This window comes from Lagenorhynchus albirostris, chromosome 20 (genome assembly GCF_949774975.1).
Source record: "Lagenorhynchus albirostris chromosome 20, mLagAlb1.1, whole genome shotgun sequence".
Lineage (NCBI taxonomy): Eukaryota > Metazoa > Chordata > Mammalia > Artiodactyla > Delphinidae > Lagenorhynchus > Lagenorhynchus albirostris.
In genome coordinates this window covers 2,662,598-2,687,253 of record NC_083114.1, presented here as the reverse complement: position 1 = coordinate 2,687,253, position 24,656 = coordinate 2,662,598, and the positions used below count along the sequence as shown (strand labels likewise).

At 37.5% G+C, this 24,656-nt stretch overlaps 1 protein-coding gene and 1 pseudogene across 18 annotated transcripts in view; one reads left to right on the top strand and one right to left on the bottom strand.

The window, feature by feature from the left end:
• NCOR1 (nuclear receptor corepressor 1) overlaps positions 1-24,656 on the top strand; it is a 145,924-nt gene that overhangs the window by 35,397 nt on the left and 85,871 nt on the right. For 12 of the 18 annotated variants that reach the window (XM_060135336.1, XM_060135339.1, XM_060135338.1 and 9 more), the window contains exons 4-9: positions 221-413; positions 5,312-5,494; positions 17,269-17,382; positions 22,621-22,677; positions 23,233-23,285; positions 23,640-23,666. In XM_060135336.1, coding sequence (XP_059991319.1) covers positions 221-413; positions 5,312-5,494; positions 17,269-17,382; positions 22,621-22,677; positions 23,233-23,285; positions 23,640-23,666 — 627 coding nt within the window. The remainder of the gene's footprint in view (positions 1-220; positions 414-5,311; positions 5,495-17,268; positions 17,383-22,620; positions 22,678-23,232; positions 23,286-23,639; positions 23,667-24,656) is intronic. The other 6 variants (XM_060135346.1, XM_060135345.1, XM_060135341.1 and 3 more) reach the window with 1 other exon arrangement.
• LOC132511409 (nucleophosmin-like) lies at positions 7,367-11,569 on the bottom strand (annotated as a pseudogene).

Genomic DNA, 24,656 nt, shown 5'->3' with positions numbered 1-24,656 from the left:
CTTTATCACCTCTACTCCCACCTACCCTGAAGAAACTTTTCCTATCAGGATTTAGGTTTAATAGTACTTTATAGTGAGGTATATATTCTCCTGGGGTGAGGAAATACATTTGAAAGTGAGCATACCTTTTCTTTTATTTCATAGTTCAACCAGGGATGTTAGCAGGAAGTTGTACATCACTTAAACATTTTCAAGTGATTATTTTCTTTGTATGTATTAGGCCTCAAGAAAGGAGAACTGGATATGAGCAGTTTCACCCAGGCCCTTCCCCGGCAGATCATGATTCACTGGAATCCAAGCGACCACGTCTGGAGCAGGTTTCTGATTCCCATTTCCAGCGGGTCAGCGCTGCGGTCTTACCTTTAGTGCACACGCTGCCAGAAGGGGTGAGGTCTTCTGCAGATGCTAAGAAGGTAAATATTTGTTCTCTTACCCTGTGGAGTTGTCGGTCTGAAATGTTTGTTTAGCCATATTCAGGCACAGCGTCTAAAAGAAAGTCCAGTTATGCCAGTCTCTAAAGGTTAGTGCTATGGGAAAGTAAAAATTTTGTTAAACAAAACTAAAAACCACAGACTTAATACTCCAGACTTTTAAAGTCAGTACTTTTAACTTTTTGGTAATTGAAAACAATCCGAGGACTGCTGTAAAGAAAAATTGCTGTTGAATGACATTCAATTGCTGTTGAATCTCAAGCATTTTATATCGGCTTGTTGGGCTGTAAAATGTGGTCAGACTCAAGACTACCACAGTTCTGTTAAATTTAAATTAAGTTTTAAATAATACCTTTAAATTCAGTTGCAGTTTATTAACTTACCGCATAGGAGAAGACACGTTTTAGGTAAGGTTTAATTGTGCTTATAATTTTTGTAAAGAAAGTTTCTTTTTCTAATTTATGTAGAAAATATGTTCTTGCAAATACAGAGGAAAAAAGTTATCTATAATTCTCTGTCTTAGAGGTAACTGTTATACTTTTAATGTGTAGCTGTATCTCGTGACATTTCAAACAATGTATTGTGGATTTATGAGAAGGTTCTAAGATCAAACCTCTTTTTTTCTTATGTTTATTATTATTTACCTTTCTTTTGTGAAATGCATCTTCCTGTATTATGCCCTTATTTTGTTGCTGAGTTTATCATATTTAACTGTCTGTTTTGCTTGTCATTAAATCTTCAGATTAGGAAGTACCTGGCACTTAGTAGGTACTGAATAAATATTTGTTTTAGAAAGAATAAACTAATTCTTTAAAACACTTTTAACAATAAAGTGTTAACCCCTTTACTATCATATTTTCATATCTCTTACCCCTGCCTTTTTGTTATCAAATATTTTTCCCATAAAGTTTATTTGCCTTTATGGCTAATGGCCCTGTCCACCCTGATATCAGATAAATAAATACACATTTTCTTTGCGTTTTAATGCAGTGAGAAATGATTTAAAAGATAGTGAATATGTTTGCAATTTATCTTCAAATAGATCAACTGGGGGAAAAAAAAGGTAGGTGTGTGCATGTGTATAGAGACAAAGCAAATATAGCAAAATGTTACAACTAGTGAATCTAGATGAAGATATTGAGTGTCCATTATACTAGTCTTTCAACTCTTATGTAAATTTGAAAATTTTCAAAATAATAAGTTGGGTGGGGAAAGCTCTTTGTGATAAGCTAGAAATGAACTAAGCTTCTAGGAATATTGAGACCTGCTTCACTATGTGGAGTATGTATTATAGTCTATGGATTTATAAGAAATGTTTGAAACATTTAAAAAAGAAGGAAAGAAAGAAAGAAATATAGTGAATAAAGGTCTTCTTCCAAGGCTGAATAAATGACCACAAAGGTAATTTATACCTATGGATTTTTTTGGCAGAAAGAGATCTTAAAACTTCATCCATTTAAATAATGTGTTATGTTGGATCAGAGTACAGTTGATTTCCGTTTTACAGTAGAGAAGACAGATGTTAAGAAAAATTAAGTGACCTAGGTCGAGCCTCCTGAGTTGGAGTGAGAACCCATGACCTCTGACCCCTAGTCCTGCTCTTCCCCTCCCCCCCCCGCCCCGCTAAGTTGTAAATCATGACTTTCCTTTTTTTAGAAGTAGGGATTTTGAAAGAATTAGCATCTGTTAGTTTTTTTCTTTTTTTTAATGTTGTTAAGCCCAGGTATATCATGTATAGGATTAAATTAGGTAAGTTTGAAGGAAAAAGTTACAGTCTCACCAGTTAGAAATTGTTGTTAATTGTGCATATTTTAATGTGCTTGCTTTGTATATAGCTTTATTTTTGCTTAAATACATACTTCTTGTGTCGTTAAGTTTACAATTTTATTTTTAGTCATATTCCATGTATGGATATAAAGTAATTTATTTAATTGCCACACATTTGGGTTACCTGTTTGCTCATTAGAACAATGACATATTTTCTTTAGGTTGATTTTTTTTTTTTTTTGGGTACATGGGCCTCACTGTTGTGGCCTCTCCCGTTGCGGAGCACAGGCTCCGGATGCGCAGGCTCAGCAGCCATGGCTCACAGGCCCAGCCGCTCCGCGGCATGTGGGATATTCCCGGACCAGGGCACGATCGCGTGTCCCCTGCATCGGCAGGTGGACTCTGTACCACTGCGCCACCAGAGAAGCCCAATAGGTTGATTTTTGTGTTTGGTTTTTTTTTGGCTGCGCTGTGTGGCTTGCGGGATCTTAGTTCCCTGACCAGGGATCGAACCCTCACACTGGGCAGTGAAAGTGCGGGGTCCTAATCGCTGGACCACCAGGGAAGTCCCTGGGTTGATTTTTTTGGTATACAGTCTTATTTATTTAGCTAAGGTAAATTCCTGTTAGTGTAATTAGAGACCAGAGTTGGCATATTTTAAGGTTTTCATGAGTGTATCCAGATTGCCCTGCAAAGGAGGAGAACCAGTTTTTGTCCCTGATAGCACGGTATAAGGGCTCCCAGGTCTTGTGTGCCCTTACTGATACCACATATTTACTGTTTTTAAAAAAGTCATTGTTTGATACATTTTTAACTTGCATTTATTTGCTTGTTAGTAAAATTTAACATTTTTTCATTTATTTTTCCTGTTTTATGAATTGCTTTTTCATATCTATTGCCCATTTTTCTGTTGGTGTGTTTTTTATTTTATATTGAGTTGTAAGAGTTTACATTTTGCAAATAATTTTTTCCATTTGCATTTTAAATTTTTTATTTCAATTTTGATGAAGAGAAAATTGTTTTTTTATTTTGATTCATCAATTTTTTTTTTAATGTCTTTTGCTGTTGGCTTTCCTGAGTTCAAGATAATGTGAATGCCTTTTTTTGTTTGTTTGAGGCTTCTTGTGATTTGCTAATAAATCTCATATAAATGTTTGCTATTATTTGGCTTTCATTGTGATATAAGATGTGAGATAGGAGTCTTAACTTCTTCCCTCAAATTACTATCAGAATGTTCCAATACAAAATTATAAACTCCTTGAAGACGAGCATCATGCCTGTTTCGTTCACCACTCTACCTAGTGCCTGTCATATAATAGGCACTCAAGGAATTTGTTTACTGTTAAATATTTAACTAGAGAAGAAGTGAGTGGAAAATACTGATTTGTAATAGTAGTTCTTAGGGCACGGATCAGATCACCTGAGGAGCATTTTCAAAATCTGCTGAATCGAAATATAATCTGTTTTGCTGTTATACGTGTTATGTTACACAAATTAGCTCATATGCATATGTAAGAGAATGATATGAATATAACATGGAAGTCCTAAAGATTCGTGAATCATTGTTCCTAGCACATGAATGTTTTCAGGCTCTCAGGATCAAGCTGTCTCATAATTAAGAAATAGCCTTTGAGATAGACGAAGACCTTAAAAAGATTTGAAAAGTCTGCATTTAGTTTTCATTTAGTGCAGGTAGTACCTGGCTTAGTTAATTCAAGAACTGCTCTGCTTTTCAATGTTAAGCTAACTAATGAAGATTGGAATGTTGAAAAGAAACTGCGAAGACATTTTCTCCTGTACTTTTTTGTTTTTAAAGGTTGATAAAAATCTTTATACCCCGAATCTGATTTTTATTTTGATGAAACATACTATTTTCTACTGGAAGCAAATGACCTCAAGGATTAACAAAGGAAGCATAAACTATAGGGTTTATGGCTACCAAAGAATTGACTGTAGTCTAAATGCAAATGATATTGGAGCTTTAACAATATTATTACTTCTATTAGGATCGCTGTTGTTTTTGCTAATGCTCTGCTTACAAAGTTTAAGTAATAACCATAATCCTATTGTCCCCAGAAGTCTTTATATTAAACTATACTATTACAGAATATCAGACTTTTCAGGAATATACATGTTACGTTTTAGTTGAAATCTGTGTTCCAAGGTGTTTTGGAACAACTATCCAGGTATAATTAAGTGCATTCTTGGTTAGAACTAGTGATTTCTCACAGTTAATTAATCTTTTTTAATACATTGAGGGCTCTATAGTCCTAGGAACTATGCTCATTCTAGACTTCTTATACCCTAAAGAAAGCTAGTACCTTAACCTAAAATTTATCTGCTTTACAGTGTTGCTTATATCTTCGCTTTAGACTGGAGATTGGTAGGCTGTATGTGTGTGTGTGCATGCGTGCATGTGTGTGTTGACGGGGTGATAGGTTTTGGGTGGAGGGGCCTTCAATCTGCTGTAGTCCCCTGCTGGTTTGGAGCTGGAATGGGATGGTATATTTGGCTGAAGAGATGTTATGTGCGCTATAGGGTAGGCAGGCTTAGTTGCCCTTTATGAAGGTAGGCCTGGGTGATTGTAGCAACAAAAGTTCTAGATCATTTCTCGGACTTCCGTACCTCACTGTTGGCCCTTGGAAAGTCTGAAAACTTTTTGATAGGAACAGCCATATCATAGCTGTTATGTTGGGTGGGCACACAGGGTATGCATGTTCAGACCTTTTGGAGTGCCATTACAAGGAAATGGCTGAGGAATTGATATCTTCCTTTGCCGTGATTGCGTTATTATTTCTGCAGAAATTAGAAGTCTCAGTATCGTTGTACTAAAGGCTGATTAGCCACTTAGCCACCTCATTCTGGATAGCTTTTAGGATCTTCAAAATTGTGAATGATATGCCTAAACTATAAACATCAGTGGTGTGGGTTTGTGTGTGTGTGAGAGAGAGAAAGGGAGGGAGGGAGAAAATTGCTACCGTAGGACTGCCACCTACAGAGAGCACACATTGCTCTGCTAAGCTTTAAAATTCACATTTTTCAGTTAAGAGGATCTTGAAGCTGACATTGGCTGTTGGTGAGAAATCATTTGTTCTTGATTTTCTTCCTTAAAGGATCCAGCATTTGGAGTCAAACATGAAGCTCCTTCCTCTCCAATCTCTGGGCAACCATGTGGAGATGATCAAAATGCTTCACCTTCAAAACTTTCAAAGGAAGAGTTAATACAGAGTATGGATCGTGTAGATCGAGAAATTGCAAAAGTAGAACAGCAGATCCTTAAACTGAAAAAGAAACAAGTAAGTGTTTGATTTTACTGCTTAATACATTCTCAGAATGTATGTTCGTCTCCCTAAACAAGAGAATGTTGAACTTTCCGTATTTTTAACTTTACCTAAAGGAAATCATGCCTTGTATGTTCTGTGACTTGCTTATGTTTGCTGTTAGTTTCCTTAGTTTCATCCATTCATTTTCTTGTGGTATTGTCTGGTTTTATGAGTCCAGATAGCAAAACTCATTTGTCTATTCTGTGTTGGCTCTTACTGGATGTGTTGTTTCTAGTTTCTTGCTATTCCACACATGGTGCTATGTTTTTGGTTCACGTGTAGACAGATTTTCTAGGGCGTGTGCCCAGGAATGGCGTTCCGTGGCCTGAGCATGTGCACGTGTTCGCATGTGCTAGATGAGACCACATCTGCTGAGATGGCAGCACCATTTATACTCCCACTGGCAGTGTGTTCACGTTCCAGTTTGTGCATGTTCTTGCCTTCACGTGGATGTGAAATAGTTCTAATTTGCATTTCTCTGACGAGGAATGAGACAGAGCTTGTTTTCATTTGTTTATGGGTTGTGTGCCTTATGTGGATGGTTACTTTGTCATTTTCTTATGTTTAGTGTTTCCTGAAGCCTCTCGTCAGGTATGTGTATAGCACGTGTCTCCTAATTTGTGGCTCGTCATTTCACTTTTTGGGGGTGGGGTGGGGGGGTGGTTTTTTTTGAGATTAAGAAAGTGTACTGTTAAAGTGTACACTTTAGTGTACACTTTTAAAGTGTACAGTTCAGTGGCTTTTATGTATTCATAAAATTGTGCAACTGCCATCATTATATATTTCCAGAACATTTTTATCACTTCAGAAAGGAACCACATATCTTTTAGCAGCTACTCTATTTCCCTCTCCCCCCAGCCCCTGGCAACTATAAACCTCTTCTCTCTATATATGGATTTGCCTATTCTGGACATTTCAGATAAATATAGAATCATAATATGTGACATTTTGACTTCTTTTATTTAGCATGTTTTCAAGAGTCACCCATGCTGTATCTTGTATCAGCACAAAATTCCCATTGCATGGATATACTGTGTTTTGTTTATCCGTTCATTAGTTGATGGCATTTAGGTTGTGTTCACTTTGGGATGTTATGAATAGTGCTGTTAGGACACACTAGTTTTTGTGTGGACATGTTTATTTGGTTCTCTTGGGTATATGCTAGAAGTAGAATTGGCAGAGTCACATGACAAATCTCTGTTTAAAGCTTTGAGGAACTGCCAAACTGTTTTCCAAAGTGGCCGTGTGTCATTTTAAATTCCCACCAGCAGTGTATGAGGGAGGGTTTCACCTTCTCTACTTCCTTGTCAACATTTGTTGTTGGTTTTTTAAAAAATAGCTATCCTAGTAAATGTGAAGTGGTATCTCATTGTGGTTTTGATTTTCATTTTCTTAGTAACCAGTGATGAACATCTCTTTATGTGCTTGTTGGCCATTTGCATATTTTCTTCAGAGAAATGTTCGTTCAGATACTTGGCCCAGTTCTTTTTTAGCTGGGTTGTCTTTTCATTGTTGAGTTGTAAGAGTTCTTTATATATTCTGCATACTCAGATGTATGATTTGCAAATATTTTCTCTCATTCTGTGGGTTGTCTTTTTACTTTCCTGATAGTATTCGTTGATGTACAAAACCGTTATTTCCTCTATTTGATTCATTCAAATATTTATTGAGCATCTAGGGAGATACAAAAGTGACTAAAACATGGTCAAAGAGGTAAATCAAATGAATAAATAATAGAAGGCAAAGTATAAGATTCACTGAATCACAGCAGTCAAACGAAAGTGCTGTAGGAAATCAAGAGTGAGATTGCTTCTAGCCTGGAGAGGGGTGTGGGTGGCTGGCAAGTCAGGAACCGGGATTGAGATTAAAATAGAAGACTTCGTCTGGATTGCTAACGAGACTCAGTTTGAACCCTCCTTTGTATTCGTCTCTCCTTTTCCTCTCTCCCTGTCTTAATTTACCAGGACTGTTCATTGTGCTTTTTCCTAGACTTGCCTGCATTTTTACTTTAATGTCTTATACCGAACTAGGTCCTTTTGGTGTTTTAGGAGGTTTTTTTTTCTTTTTCTTTTTTTCCCTCTGTTTCTTGGAAGGATTCTTGACTTTTTTGCTCTTGGTATTTGATGGTTTTGAGTCTTTTCCATTATGGTTTGATTTTATGCCTTTCTGGCTGGAGTATCGTACAGATTTCTTTGCTGGAGCTTTTTCTTCAGCTTCTCTTCACCTTCATCAGCAAGTTTTGCTTGTTTTCTGTGGAACCTTGCTACCACTTCCAGATACACTTAGGGGTTTCACATCCTCCTCTTCTTCATCTTCTTACTCTGCATCTTCTAAGTGCTGTCCACTAATAAGTACAAGCCCTGAACTACTTTTAGACCACAGGTAGTATTGTTTCAGAGCCCCCCAGGGAAGCCATTGGCTGTACAGATGTTATCAACCTTGCCAGGGCTGCTTTGCTTAGGCTGCCTCTGCCTCAAGAGTGTGCACTTCACCCTTTGCACCAGCCCCGAAACTGACCCTTCCTAAAGATAACTGCTCATTTTCATCATTCTCCACTTTGAAGTGATAATCTTTGTTGGTCTTCAGTTGACAACTAAAAGATAGTTCTGGGGCCCCAGGGGCACACACTTAGGTGGGAGAGAAGGTGGACAGAGATAAGTGACTTCCTTTCAGAGGACAGCTGAGCAGGACAGAGTCATACCGGGGCGGAAAGTTGTTAATTGTGATGAAGTCCAGTTTATTTTTTCTTTCATCACTTGCACTTTTGGTGTCATATCTAAGAACCTTAATCCAAGTTGCATAATCCAGGGTCACAAAGATTTATACCTATGTTTTCTTCTCGGAGTTTTGTAGTTTTAGCTCTTACATTTAGGTCAGTATTTTGGTGAACAGAATTTCTGTAGGTTTTATATGAGACTACCCTGGGACCATTGAAAGAGTTTACTTATATTGTCTTTTTAAAAGTTTTATAGTTTTCTCATCAAATTATTCTTTTTTTAAAATTTATTCTTATTTATTTATTTTTGGCTGTGTTGGGTCTTTGTTGCTGTGTGCGGGCTTTCACTAGTTATGGTGAGCGGGGACTACTCTTCGTTTTCGGTGTGTGGGCTTCTCATCGCGGTGGCTTCTCTTGTTGTGAAGCATGGGCTCTAGGCACGCGGCCTTCAGTAGTTGTGGTGCGTGGGCTCAGTAGTTGTGGCTCGTGGGCTCTACAGCGCAGGCTCAGTAGTTGTGGTGCGTGGGCTTAGTTGTTCTGCGGCATGTGGGATCTTCCTGGACCAGGGCTCGAACCCGTGTCCCCTGCATTGGCAGGCGGATTCTTAACCACTGCGCCACCAGGGAAGCCCTCATCACATTATTCTTAATCTACCAGAAATTGAATTTTTGTGTCTGCCTCAAGGTAGGGGTCAATATACATTTTTTTCCCTGTATCGATAATTAAAAAGGTCATCCTTTTCCAACTGTTCTACACTTTTAGCTCTATTATAATTCAGGTTTGCATCTATATATGGATTGATTTCTGGGCTTTGTGGTCTTTGTGTTCTTTGTAGTACTGATGCAGAAATAGAATAGATATCCTTCTGATTACTAGAGCTTTATTCTTTTTTTTTCCAGTGAGGCAAATCCCACTTCTATGGGCATGATTTAGCTTTTTTAAAGTTTTTTACCATCTCATATAACTTTTAGAATCATTTTTTTCAGTTTTCCAAAATATCTTTCTGTAATTTTCATTGGAATCATATATAATACAGAAATCAGTTCAGGGACGATGGTATCTTTATCTTAATGAGTCTTCCTGTCCGTGGCTATGGTATATCTGTCTATTTAGGAGGGCTTTCATGTGTTATTACTTTCTTTTATTTTTTTTATTATTACTTTCTTTTATATGCCTTGTGTTAGATTCAGCTCTAGGAGCTTTATATTTTTGATGCTATTGTTAATAGTATCTTTTCAAAAATTATATTTCTTCTAACTGTTGCAGTTTTTTTCACATGCTAGAATTACTTTTTAAAAAAAATATTGAAGTATAGTTGATTTACAATGTTGCATTAGTTTCAGGTGTACAGCAAAGTGATTCATATATATATGGTCTTTTTCAGATTCTTTTCCATTATAGGTTATTACAAGATATTGAATATAGTTCCCTGTGCTATACAGTAGCTCCTTCTTGTTTATCTTCAGTCTTTTTTTTTTTAATATATGCCAGCAACCTCCCTAAATTATCCTTGTAATGTTAATTACTTATTTGTAGATTTTTTTTGGTTTTCTATGTAGGTAATGGTCATATCAACAGTAAAAAAAAAAAAAAAAAAAAAAAAAGACAGTTGTTTCTTTCCTTGCAGTTCTTAAACCTTTTCCTTTTCAGTTGCCTTATTGCTCTGCTTAAGACTGCAGTGCAACATTGGGACTTTCCTGGCAGTCCAGTGGTTAAGACTTCGCCTTCTAGTGCAGGGGGTGCGGGTTTGATCCCTGGTCCGGGAGCTAAGATCCCACATGCCTCCGCAGCCAAAAATCTAAAACATAAAACAGAAGCAATATTGTAACAAAATTCAATAAAGACTTTAAAAATGGTCCACATCAAAAAAAATTTTTTTAAAAAACCTGCAGTGCAACATTGAAAGTGGTTATTCTTGTTCTTTTCTGCTTTTTCAGGAATGCCTTTTACTTTTTACTACCACTGGTTATGATGTCAGTATTATAGACATCCTTCCTCAGATTGGGAAATTCCCATCTGGTCCAGTGTGCTGAGAGTTTAATCATGAGGGACATTGAAGTTCACCAGTTGCTTTTTCTGCATAAGTTTGTTGATCTTATTATTCTCCTTTAAAATATATTAATAAGGTGAATGACGTCAGTTATTTTTCTAGTGTTAAATCACCTGTGGATTTCTACGTTTAACCTAACTTAGTCATGATGTATTATCTATTTTTAATAAATTGCTGGACTTGACTTACCAGTATTTATTTTGGGATTTTTGTATCTTATTTGTGAGATAGATAAGCCTGTCATTTTCTTTTCTTATACTGTTCTTGTCTGGTTTGGTAACAGATCATGCTAATGTCACAACCTTTCTAAACTCTGAAATAGTTTAAGATTGTAATTATTTGGTAAAATCAGCTGGATCTAGTGGGTATTTTTTGTGTAAAAAGTATTTTAAAATTACTGATTCAATTTAAAAACATTCACTTCTATTTCTTCTGGAGATAGTTTTTTCCCTCATTTTGGGGAATATAGTTGTATCTTCTGTATCATGAGTTTCTGCTTCTTATTTCCTCTTTGGTTTTATTCTGCTCTTTTATAATTTGTCAACATTAACTTTTTAGTTTTTTCTTCCCCCTTCTCCCTGTGCACTACTTTAACTTCATTCAGCAAGTTTTAATTTATAATGCGTTTTATTATCCATCCTGGTTTCTTTTTCAACTCCTGTATTAATAAAAGTGTTCTTTTAAAGTTCTTACATAAAAATGTTTTCTTGACTATTTTTGGTTATTTGATTTCTAACTTTATTGTGGCCAGAGAGTATGGTCTCTAATACCCAGTCTTTTGAAATAATTGGTTCTTGAATTTTGGCCTAGATGATGATCAATTTCATAAAAATACTCTGGGCATACTTGAGAAGATTGTGTATTCTCTACTTTAAAAAATCATCCATATCTTCTCTCATTTTTGTCTGTAACTTATCAATTACCACTATGATTTTGGATTTGTCTCTTTTTCCTAGTAATTCTCAATTTTTAAAAAATTGAGGTAAAAAAATTGACATGCAACGTTATATTAATTTCAGGTGTATAACATAATGATTTTATGTTTGAATGTATTGCAAAAAGATCTCCACAATAAGGCTAGTTAACCATCCATCACTCCACATAGTTACAGAATTATTTTCTTGTGATGAGAACTTTTAATATCTACTCTCTTAGCAACTTTCAAATATACAGTACAATGTTGTTAACCATAGTTGCCAAGCTGTACTTTACATCTCCATGACTTATTTATTTTATAATTGGAAGTTTGTACCTTTTGACTCTGTCCACCCATTTGGTCCATCTCCCCCCTGCCCCTGCTACCACCAGTCTGTTCTTTGCATCTACCAGCTCCTGTTTCTTCCCCTCCCCTCCTTCCTTCTTTCTCCTCTTTCCTTCCTTTCTTTCCTTTTCTTTCTTTCTTTCCTTCCTTTCCTTCCTTCCTTTTTTCCTACCTTCCTTTACCTCTTTCCTTCCCTTCCTGTTTTTTCCTACCTTCCTTTTTTTCCTACCTTCCTTTACCTCTTTCCTTCCCTTCCTGTCTTTCTTTCAGGATTCTACACATAAGTGAGATCCACCTGTATTTGTCTTTCTCCGTCTGACTTCACTTAAAATAATGCCCTCAGGGTCCATCCATTTTGTTGCAAAAGATGAGAGTCCATTCTTTTTTATGGGTAAATAATAGTCCATTGTGTATATATACCACATTTTATTTATCCATTCACCTATTGGTGGACACTGAGGTTGTTCCAATATCTTGGCTATTGTGAATAGTGCTGCAGTGGGGCCCGCTATAGTACCAGCATCTACGCAGTGGGGGAGCTCCCAAGAGTGGCTGCTGCCAGTGTCTTGTGTCCCAAGGGTGAGCAGTGGCCGGGTCCACCCCCCACCCCTGCAACCCCCCCCCGCCCCCACCACCTCTCTGGGAGACTCTCCAAGACCAGCAGGTTCATATTAATATGGAAACACGGGCCCCTGATTTTATTGATGCTTCTCTTCATCTCTTCTGTCATGAAAGAGAAACTAAACACAAAATATGCCCCAGAAAATATGTCCAAGCCTAAATTCAGATGCATGCTAGGATTCCAAGATTTCTGCCTTTCAGCCCAGCTCTTGAAGGAATTTATACAGTGGCAGATGCAAGATTTCTCTGTAGAAGAGACTCAGGAATGGTGATGTGTTTGCAAGGAAGAGCTGGGGCTAAACTGTCTTTTAGGCAAACTGTATTTGCCTAAAACTAGGCTTGTTTGGAGTGAGCTGCCAAATTTGCTAGTGAATTCACATTCCCCTGGGAAGCCTGCTTTTTGGAAGGTCTTCAAGAAGTATTGAACTTTCAAAAAAGTCTGAAAACTATAATTGACCCTATACGTGAAGGCTCGTGAACTAAACTGGGTTCTGACAATGTGGACAGCAACCTCCCAGTTATCGCTTTCCATTCTCAAGTGGCGCTGCTTCAGCTCTTGTAAAATCCTCAAATTCCTACCTTAATGGCCAGGAGGAAATCAAACTGTGGAACTAGTCTGCACCTCCAAAGCCCCAGCAACCCCAAACTCTGTTATCCTCCCTTTCATTTCCCATTTTGACCCCTTTTAATGATGACCCCCCCAAAAAAAAAACTGCTGCAGTGAACATGGGGGTGCATATATCTCCTTGTTCATGTTTTTTTCTTTGGATAAATACCCAGAAGTGGAATTGCTGGATCATATGGGAGTTCTATTTTAATTTTTTGAGAAACTGTTTCCGTAGTGGCTGCACCAGTTTACATTCCCAGCAACAGTGCACAAGAGATCCCTTTTCTCCACATCCTTGCCAATGCTTTGTTTACCATAAAGTCTGCTTCGCCTGATATTGATGTAGTTAGATCAGCATTCTTTTGGTTGATATAGATTAGTGTATCTTTTTCTTTCCCTTTACTTTCTGTGCTTGTATTTTAGGTATATCTCTTATATAAGTATGTATCTGGGTTTTGTTTTTTATTGAGTCTGACAAACTGTCTTTCCACAGGGTAATTTAGTTCTTTTAAATTGACGATGATGTTCCCTGGTGGTGCAGTGGTTAAGAATCTGCCTGCTGGGCTTCCCTGGTGGCGCAGTGGTTGAGAATCTGCCTGCTAATGCAGGGGACACGGGTTCAAGCCCTGGTCTGGGAGGATCCCACATGCTGCGGAGCAACTGGGCCCGTGAGCCACAACCATTGAGCCTGCGCGTCTGGAGCCTGTGCTCCACAACGAGAGGCCACGATAGTGAGGCCCACGCACCGCGATGAAGAGTGGCCCCTGCTTGCCACAACTAGAGAAAGCCCTTGCACAGAAACGAAGACCCAACACAGCAAAAATAAATAAATTAATTAATAAACTCCTACCCCCAACATCAAAAAAAAAAAAAAAAGAATCTGCCTGCCAATACAGGGGACATAGGTTCGAGCCCTGGTCTGGGAAGATCCCACATGCCACGGAACAACTAAGCCCATGCGCCACATCTACTGAGCCTGTGCTCTAGAGCCCATGAACCATAACTACTAAGCCCACACTCTGCAACTACTGAAGTGCAGGCGCCTAGAGCCCGTGCTCCGCAACAAGAGAAGCCACCACAATGAGAAGCCCGCTCACCGCAACGAAGAGTAGCCCTCGCTCACTGCAACTAGAGAAAGCCCACGTGCAGCCAAAAATAAATAAATAAAATAAATAAATTTATAAAAAAAGAAAAAAGTTGACGATGATGATTGGTAATATCTCAATTATTTTAAAACTATTTTATGCTTTCTATCTGTCTTTTTTTTTTTGGCCTCACCATGTGGCATGTGGACTCTTAGTTCCCTGACCAGGTAATGAACCCATGCCCCTGGCAGTGGAAGCACAGAGTCTTAACCACTGGACCGCCAGGGAAGTCCCTGTCCTGTCTTTTTTATGCTGATATTGATGTTCTTGTTTGTTTTTTCCAATCCTTATTTTGGATTGATTGTCCTATTCCATCTTCTCCTGCTCCACCAGTTTGGATTTTATACATTATTTCTTTGTTTATAGTGGTTCCCCAGAAATTTTAACAGTCTGTTTAACTCGAAGCCTAAAACTAAGTAGTATCTTAACCATCTTCTTGAGTATAGGAGGGCATAGAATTTCTTGATTTCTTTCTTTCCTCCCGACTTTTATGCTATTGTTGTCATATATTTTAGTTCTTTCTTATTTTTTTTAAAACTGCCAAAGACATTATTATTTTATATGGTCAGTCTTCATTTCGGTTCACCCACATATATGTCATCTTATTTGCCCATCGTTCCTTCCTGCAACACAGATCTTCCATTTGTGAGAATGTGCTTCCTCTTGAAGAACGTCCTTTAGAATTTCCTTTAGTGAGGATCTGTTAGCTGGAGAGTTCAGTGTTTGTTTGGTTTTCATAACTTAACTGTTGTCTTTTACTTATGGCTGTTATTGAAAGGTATCTTTGTTTGGAATGTGGTTATTTTCTCAGTTTTCCCTGCATGCTGTCTTTTTCCTTTCATTGCGAAGAGATCAGCCCTTAGTCTAATTTGTGTTCTTTTGTGGAGAGTGAATTTACTCTCTGGCTGCTTTCAGTAACTTTTTCTTTGAGTGCTTTTGTTTTTACTATGATTTCTTTAGGAGTAGGTGTTTTTTTGTTGTTGTTTTGTTTTTTAAATATTTCCAGGTTGAGACTCACTTGACTTCCTGAATGTGTTAGAGTTTTTCATGTGTTCCGGAAAATTCCTTAGCCATTATCTTTTTTACAAAACCCTTTCCTACAGTTTCTTTATCATCTTTTGAAAGTCCTGTTAGATGTAATATTTCATCACTCTGTCTTCCATGTCTCTTAATTGCTTTTCTTTCCCATTTTTTCCTTCTTCAGGCTTAATTGTGTGCAGTATCTTCATTTCTGTCATATCTGCTGTCAAGTGTATTTTCAATTTCAATAATTATGTTTTTATTTTAAGCATTTATTTATTTATTTGGCTGCACTGGGTCTTAGTTGTGGCACGTGGAATCTTTTAGTTGCAGCTTGCATGTGGATCTAGTTCCCCGAGCAGGAATCGAACCCATGCCCGCTGCCTTGGGAACGTTGGAGTCTTACCTACTGGACCACCAAGGAAGTCCCTCAATAATTATGTTTTTAGTGCTGGAATTTTTATTTGGCTCATTTAAAAAAATCTGCTTGGTCATTTAAAAAATATCCCCCCCTTGCCTTTTTTTTTAATATGTTGAGCCCTCTTTTATTTATTAAATCATATTAGGTTTATTGACAATTCTTTTAAGTCTTAGTGGGTCTTATTCTTCTGGGTTGGTCACATTTTTTACTTTTCTTTAGTTTCTTCATGTATAAAATAGTAATAATACTAATAACACCAACTGAATCATGAGATTGTTGTATGAGTTGAGATAATGAATGTATTAATATATGTGTCACATAGTGAATGCTCAATAACATGTAACCCATTAAAATAATTAAAAATAATGAGACATAGTGTATGACTTATGAGATATACAGGAGCTATAAATTTTATTGAAGAATATAAAAGACAACTTGAGTAAATAAATACAGCAGAATAGAAACACAGTATTAATAATGTGAACTCCTGTTAATTCACATTTTATACAATTTCAATAAAAATTCTAACTAAATTTATTTTTAAAGTTTGCCAAAATTATCATAAAGTTAATGTAAAAGAATAGGTGAGGAAAGTTTGTTTGTTTTGTTTTGTTTTTAGACTTTCTGTTACTGTGGTTTTGTCCCAGGGCTACTTAGCTACTAAGAACAAAATGTGATTTCCTGAAACTTGTTTATTTCTTTCTCTGCACCTACTTAACGGGGATTCTAAAAGAAGGCCTTCTGAGCAAGGGAATAAAAGGGCATGGTTGAAGAACTCATTCCCATAAAAATGATCTCAGAATGCCAAATATCTTTTGCTCACACAGATAGCAGGTTGCAAGAGTACTTTCTGTTCCAAAATGGAAGTGGTCCTCACTGGAGGATTTTTATCCTTTCATTTGGGTGCGGTCTGACTTAAGTGACTAGGAACCTTGACTATCAGTCTTACTTGGTAGTATAGGTGATTTTTTTTCTGCTAGGCCTTTGGTAGACTTAACCATCTTTACCTAATGTCTTTTTTTATCATTTCATTCAGTGAACTTATATCCATGTAGCTATTTGTTGAGCATTTACTAGGTATCAGGCACTAGTTAGGTGATGGAAGACAAAAAGCAGTGAACTTAGCTGAGTCAGTCCTTACTTCAGTAATAATTGTAGGTAATAGTTAGTGACTGTTTATAGTTGTGCTTGCCATATATTGAGTCATTTAATCCTCTCAGAAAGCTATGTGGTAGGTAGGATTAATATCCCTACTTTACATGTGAGGGGTTTGTATACTTGCTCAAGATTGAGGTAAGGACTAGAAGGGGTCCTAGGATCAAGCCACTTGCAAAGGGTGACCCTAAGGCTGAATCCTGGGCAGAGTAATTCAGATAGGCTCCTGCTTTGTGATTGCACACACCAGCAGTCCATATTCTTTTGGTTTTCCCAGGGCCTCTTCGCTATAGAGTATAGTTTGGCCGGGGAGTAGGGTAGAGGATGGTGCTGTGCTGACTTAAGGATTAACCCTTAAACATTCTACCATACTCTCCCCGCCAGACATTAACACATACTGTGTATCTATAACACAGAAAAGCATTATTACAGTGCCACAAAAGGTCATTGTGATAGAGGTAGGTGGGCTACCTTCATATGTTTAGATTCTCTTACTATTTTGCTTTAAATTTATCAGAATTAAAATATAAAAGGATTTTTCAAATGATGACTTATGTTGTTTAGTTATTAGTCAAAATAAATCTGATTGGGTTTGTTAGAGCCTTTGGGTCCATTAGGCCCTAGTAGATTAAGTGATTACCCTATAGAATCAGCAAAGCATTGCTCAGAAGCATGTGTTATCTCTGGTGATTAATTACTAGTGGGGCTGATGTGCAGCAGATGCCTGACTCTTCCTTTCTGGGTCTCTTAGCAACAGCTCGAAGAAGAAGCTGCTAAACCTCCAGAGCCTGAGAAGCCTGTGTCACCTCCTCCCGTGGAGCAGAAACACCGCAGTATTGTCCAAATTATTTACGATGAAAATCGGGTAAGTTCATGCCATTCCCGACGGCACAGGCCTTTAAAACCACTGGACTATGCCTTTTCCAGTCATCTGTGTATTCTGTGGTAATATTAATTGTATTAAACCTGCTTTCTGTTATAATTTTTAATGTTCTTAAACTTTGACTGAAGCTTGGTGTTTTTTCTTTATATACTGAAGAAAAGTTGATAGTTGTGTCTTAAATTATTTAATATTTCATTTGCATTTTATATGGTATAATACTATTTTGTGACAGTATAATTTTATCAGCTGAGTCTCTCTCCTGTTATATAAATAGTGGTAAGCAAGTGTGTAGCACATAATACAGCCATTCTGTAGTTTTTCACTTTATAAGCAACATTTAATGCCAAATACACTATTCTAGTAGAGATGGTCATTGGACGTGGAAATGGCTTGCATTATCTGCTTCAGAACTGATAGCTGGGGTGTGCTTTGAATTTTAGTTACAAAGTATGAGGCCATTGACCTTTAGGTCAACTTTCCTTTTTAGGTTTGTTAACATAATTTCTTCTTTCATACTCACAATTAAAAGTGTCCACGGATTTAGGAAAGCCAGGCCTCAATTCTATGAATAATTTTGTGACGCTGAAGTTCGTTTTTGGCCAGAATCCAGCCCAGGAACTAGCAGTTAAAGGGAAACTGATTTCACCTTAATGTGAAGAAAACCTTTCAACAGAGCTGCTTAACACTGGGCTTCCAGAAGCCCCCAGTTCAAGAAAGAATTATATGCTTTAAGTACTATGGTAGAGAATTGGCTTGTCAGCTTAAGGTGATCATAAGGTAGAAGTTGGGGATTGTCATTTCAGTTTATTTGCCTTGTAGTGAGTGGAGTCTTACACAGGCATCCTGTAGCAAGGTTAGCCCAGATCCTAAAGGAAATTGACCTTAAGAAAAGCAGCTGTGAGATAGTCATTAAATACACTTTTATAGGAATGATCTTGGACTCAGGCGCGTGTGTGTGTAGATAGATAACTGAAAGTCATCAGGTACACAATACTTAAGGAATTTTAAGTCACTGAGAGGCAGAAATATGGACAATTATTACTAGTTCCTTGACTGGGTTCAAAATCAGTCCAATTTATTGGGCAGAACAACCTACGTGAAAATGAGTCCAGTGAGGGTGAAGGGAGTCTGTGGAAGGAGTGATGAGGACCCCTCAGGGCATGCCTGGAGGGCAGTGACGCTGGGGTCCTTGCAGGGATGTGGCCCAAGGTCAACAGGTGCTTCCTTGTTTAAGAGAAGCAAGGTACATGGATTTTATATGAAATCTCCTGCTTTTAAAAAAACACACTGGAGAACAAGAAAGTACTTCTGAGGGCTGATAGGCTTCATGGCCAGTTTGTGACTTCAGGGGTAAAGTAAATAGGGATTAGAGCTGATAATAATGGAAAAGGCTCTTATAAAATAATATATTGACTTCTTTCTTAGTATGAGTTACTTTTCAGATACATTGAATTCAGTGATATTTATTAATTGATTGAATTTCTTAATTAGCCTTCTCTTACAGGCCTAATAAACAGTTCCAGTGTTAGTGAATTCTGCGGTTGCCTGACTAGGATGTGAGGACTGAAAACTACTGAACAAGATCTGATAGAGAATTCAGTTTGTGTTAATTTATATATATGTATTTTTTTCATTAGCTAGTGTAGTAAATGTTCCTTGATGCCCATCAGCAGAAACGAAAGCTCCTTTTAGACCTCTTCTTGCCATTTTAGCATTTACAATTCAGTTTGTTACACATTCTGTGAAGAACAGAAGAACCAAACTTGAAATCTGTCTTAATATTAGACTTGCAATGAGGATTGTTTTTAACTCAGTAACCATAGAAATCATCTTTCAAAAAATAGGTTCTTTTTGTATCCCCTGCTGCTAGTCATCTGCGTTGGTGGTGCTTGTGCAGTAGACCCCGGATGGTAGCAGAAGCCCCCGAGGGGCGTGATGGGAGCAGGCCGCTTTCTCACCACTGACCCTTGCCTGTGTCTTCCTCCTCACCATGCTGCCTTTGTTAGACCTTCACTGCCTCTGTAGCTTTTTGTCATGAATGACCTTACCTGTTTGGACACCGAGGTCACAGAGCGGTGGGGGGCAACAAGAGTACATCTCCGTCTTGTTGCTTGTTTGACAGTGGCAGATACTGGTTGGCAATTAAGCCAAATGTGGCCCAAGAGATAGGGGCCCTTGTCTCGTATGAGGCATCTTTTATTTAGAAAGTTAGTGCAAGGCAGAAAACTACCTCAAACTGACTGTTAGTTTTAAAATTGGCTTCCTGGGAGAAAAATTGCCTTGTATCACGTTTAAACTTGAGGCTAGGATTCATTTAGTCTCCAAACAGACTCTTCTCCTGGACTGTTTTTAACAGTTCAATTTGCTGTTACCCTTCCCAGTTGTAGGTTCCAAAAATATTTGTAAGTGCTCTAATTTCAGCATTGTAATACATATAGAAAAGAGGGGGTGTGCAGTGAAGCTTTCAGGAACATGTTTATATTTTGATTGAATGATTTGCAAGTTAACGAGGCACCAGAAGAAAGAAAGTGATTGACAGTGGAGAATGTACTTAGTGCCAACAACCTCTGGTCACCATGGCCATCGTCCTGGAAACTATCGATTTCTCTCTCTTTGCCACTCTGCAGACTTGGTTAATCAATGAAGAGCCTCAGTCCTGCCTCCTGGATATTGGTCTGGTCAATTGCTTCTCTCTTCCTCCTTCGCCAGTTGCTTGATTGGAGCCCTCACCTCTCATTGATGCTGAGTTTCCTTCCTTCAGTCATTTTTTTCTTTCTAATCCATCCTTCATATTTGAGCCCCCTGACGTGGTTCTTCAAGTAAATCTTTTTTTTTTTTTTTGCGGTACGCGGGCCTCTCACCGCTGTGGCCTCTCCCGTTGCGGAGCACAGGCTCTGGACGCGCAGGCTCAGTGGCCATGGCTCACGGGCCCAGCCGCTCTGCGGCATGTGGGATCTTCCCGGACCGGGGCACGAACCCGTGTCCCCTGCATCGGCAGGCGGACTCTCAACCACTGCGCCACCAGGGAAGCCCCAAATAAAACCTTTTGATGACTTCCCCCTTTCTACAGAGTAGCCCAACCTTTTCATCAGTGCTTATGTGCCTGCCTGCCTGGCTGGCCCGTGGCCCAATATTCCCTTCTTAGCCATACCCTACCAGAACAGGTGTGAATGTTCCCTTGACGTTAGTAATTTACCCCGTGATGTTTCCCCTGCCGTCAGGCATCCCCGTGGCTTGCCTTTCTTGTCTGTTGAGTGCATTCGACTTCAGGACCCAGCTCAAGTATCATTTTCTCTATGAAGCCTTTCAAGACTCCTTATCTTCCTACACCAGGAAGGATATCTTATTCATTGTTTCCTTAGTGTCTCGCAGGTGCCTGGCACATAGAACATAGTCAACATATGTTTGAGGCATTAATTACTTCTATCTATAGACTTAGAATAAAATTATATTATGTAAATGTGAAGGTTTTAAATTAATTTTTTTCTGCCAAACGATAAGGTTAATCTGTTCTTAGCAGTTAAGCCAACATGAAGTCAAATATGTAATAAAATTTTGCAAAACTTAAATCTTGGGATATGCAAACACCTTAAATATTAGCCTTTAAAATTAGCTCTGAAGAGGTAAGTGCCTTTACATAATAGGATACCAGTAAATATTTGTCGTGATAAGATTTCCCCCTTGTCTCTCAGTATTCTCTGTTATAGCCTCACTTAGCCTGCCTGTTCTTGGCATAGACTCTATGTAACGTGGAGTGCCTCAAGAAAGCAGGTTTAAACGTTGGAGAATGAAGGTCGTCTAGAGAGAATCAGCTGTAGGTGCTAGATATTCCAAATTTATCATCTGCGATTATGCTGTTTGTGTGTTATTTAACATATACCTTAAAGCTAATAAATTTTGTGATAATTACATTTTGGCTTTTTGAGATTAGAACATTGTTCTCAACTGCAGACTGTTTTGATTGTTGTAACTTGGGGAGGGGTGGAGTGCTGCTGGCATCTAGTGGGTAGAGGCCAGGAGTACTGCTGAATAGCCTACAGTGCCCATGGCAAAGAAATGTCTGGCCCAAATGTTAATAATACCAAGGTCGACAAATCGACTTAAAACTATATACAGAAATAGCATTAGCTGTGCAAGTTCATTGGTTTTTTTTATAGTTTTGTATATGATATTTTTGATATGTTTATTTCTCATCTTAATAACATTTTAAGTTTCTTGGAGTTTGGAAAGTGCGTTACAGTACTTTGAGCTTCCTTTGCTAATTAAACATAGTTCTTTTCACATAATATATGCTAAATAAATATTTGAACTATTGTAATTGATAAATGAAAAGGATAGTGTTTATTTTAAGGGAACATCTTTCTCTACACTTGGGGATACTGATTAGTTCCATTCCCATTTGTGTGTTGCATCAGAAGCCCTGGAGAGTTTCCCAGCCACAGTGCGTGGACATGGGGGTCTCTGCAGCGGGCAGTGAGCCCTTGTTGTTACTATTGAGCATGTGCTGGGGCAAGAGAGAGATCTGAGAACCCCCGACACATTTGCTGGATGTCAAATTCCAGCTTAAACAGCTTTAGTATTGAATTTTATTATATTTCATTTGTCTATTAAAGGTAAATTTCTGTTAGATAGATAGCACTTTGGTCTAGATGATTTTACTTCTGAAAAAGGCATGTAAAAGTATATAATTCAACATTTATTTATTACTGAATACTTTGAGTAATTCAAACTGGTTGTTTTCTCTATTGTTATTACTAAGGTTTTCTTATAATTGGAAAATATGCTCATTATAAGCTTTTCTTCAAAGAGATCGATTTGGCTTACCGTAGTAAAGATTGGCAACTTTAATGAAAAGTTAAAAACATTAAATACCATAAAGACATTGAGTTGAAGTATTAAAAATGTTTGAAGGATTCATTTCTAATAGTGAATCTCTGTTCCCTCTCCCTGGAATCTTAATATCTTTTTGTTTTTAAGAACTTACCAATTCTTTAGGTTTTGCTTTCAATACAAATGTTCAGATCTGACTGAATTTTGTGAGGGAGTTATGAAAATAAAATTAGAGAGTATTTCAGGCTATCATATGAAAGAAGAATATTTGGAAATAAGGATAAGTTTGACTGTAGATTAGTATTTAGGTAAATATTATTAAATTGGAAGTGATTTTGCATTTAGGTAATATTATTTTTAATTATACAATATAATAATGTTTTTATCTAGAAAAAAGCAGAAGAAGCTCATAAAATATTTGAAGGTCTTGGCCCAAAAGTTGAACTGGTAAGTAAGAAATTTCTTTTTTCATGTCTAGTGCTCTTTTTGTAGCAGTTTTTCTTGGGATATAATGGAATACAGTCATTTACTTTGGGATGAGAGTGATGTAGCTGGGCAGTAAGGGTGATAAGCTTGAAATAATGTGCACGAGCTTGGTTACCTTTGCAGAAGCATTTTCCTGATTGTGTTTTTGCCTGAGCAGCCATTTAATCACTCGGTTAGAAGGAGAAAGAATTAAGAACAGAAATAGAAAGCTCTTTGAATCATACTGTTAGGGTAATATTGGTGTTAAATCCTCCTTTGCCTTTGAGATTAAAAAAATCTATGAATGAATTTATTATGGGGTACAGTGGATTTATGAACTTTCCTAGAGCAGTGGCGTTGTTAGGAGATGGGGTGGACAGAGTTATTCAGGGAACCTGAGCCTGGAGGTTTTGGTAGGGCGTCTGTTGTGTAGACCCAGTAGTACTGTACCGCTACCATTGAGATAGAAATTGTGTCTTTGTCTCTTCATAGATGATGTACAACATTTTGTATATAAATGTTTGATTTATTTTATAGCCACTCTATAACCAGCCATCAGATACCAAAGTGTATCATGAGAACATCAAGACGTAAGTATTGATCATCTTTGGAGTTCTTCAGTTAAAGACCGTATATTCTATAAAGAGATCATTTTTATGTTATCTGCTGACATAGTATTATAATATAGTGTAGGTGTGTTATAATATAGTGTAGGTGTGTTTTAGATTTGTGTAATTTGCTGTCGTTTTACTATATGTTATCTTCCTCTGGCTTCTTGGGGGTTGGGGTAACAGCTTTGAGTTTCCGAGGCCAAAAAATGAAATAAATTATTGCATAAAACTAGCTGGTTTTATAATCTGCTAGTAAAAAAGGTGGATACTTAACATTGAAATGGCTTACCTTGAGGCTTGAATTTTTTGCCTCCTGTTTTGTCTTTTTTTCAGTGGAGTACCTGCAAGGCGCATGATGAAGTAAGATAATGAAGCTTTTTCATTTAAGACTAGTGATGACACCGTCCCCCACCAAGCCACATCTGCCATTGCAAAGTAGAAGTGCCACGGATCATTTTATCATTATTCAAAATCCTATTCTAGGGAAATCCCTTCCATGACTCTTGCTAATGACGGTATTTGTAGACCCTTCTGCCATTTCATGTCCTGGTGCCTTGGAAGCGCTCAGCCACCTCATGTGGGTGAGGAGACTGCTCCAGGTTGTAGTTTGCTTAGCCTTGCTCATCCCAGACACCAGGCCTTTATGGATGCACATTTTGGAATGAGAAAATAAGTGAAAAGAAAACCTAATTACTGATCTGATTGAAGTAAGAGAGGAAGCTAGATAGGTATCTTTTTTTTATTATCATATTTTAAGAGAATTTTAGATGAATTATTCTTAGTTTGTAACAAAAATGTGATATTTCTACTTTATATGTTTTATTAAGTATAACCAGAACATTATACTTATTTATTAGTACCGTTACTAATGAGCACATTGCTATTTATATATATATATCTTTTTTTTTCTTTTAAAAAATTTTCTTACTGAGAGTATGTGCAATAGTTGACTACTTTGCAAAACTGGTGGCAAATATAATTTGCATGGTAGTATGCATGATAAAAATTGAAATTTGAATAATTTTAACTTTTGTTAAGTAAGTGGTTTATAATAAAAGTCATATACTTAGAATTTTTCTGTGAGATGCTGCTATGGGCTTGACAACCCTTAGAAGTAGGTTAGGCAAAACTCATATAAAATATACCTTGTTTTGGAACTGTTTCTCTGTTTTAACATTTTTACAAAGGAGAATAGCAGATAAAATCTAGTTGGCTACTTTTAATGATTTTTTTTCCGCAAAGCTTCCGTTATGTTTGTGTTCTGTCTTTTCCCTGATATGAGCTGCAGAGCAGCCCTGATTTATTTCATATTAGCTACATTGCCTGCTACAGTGCTTATCACACTGTCCT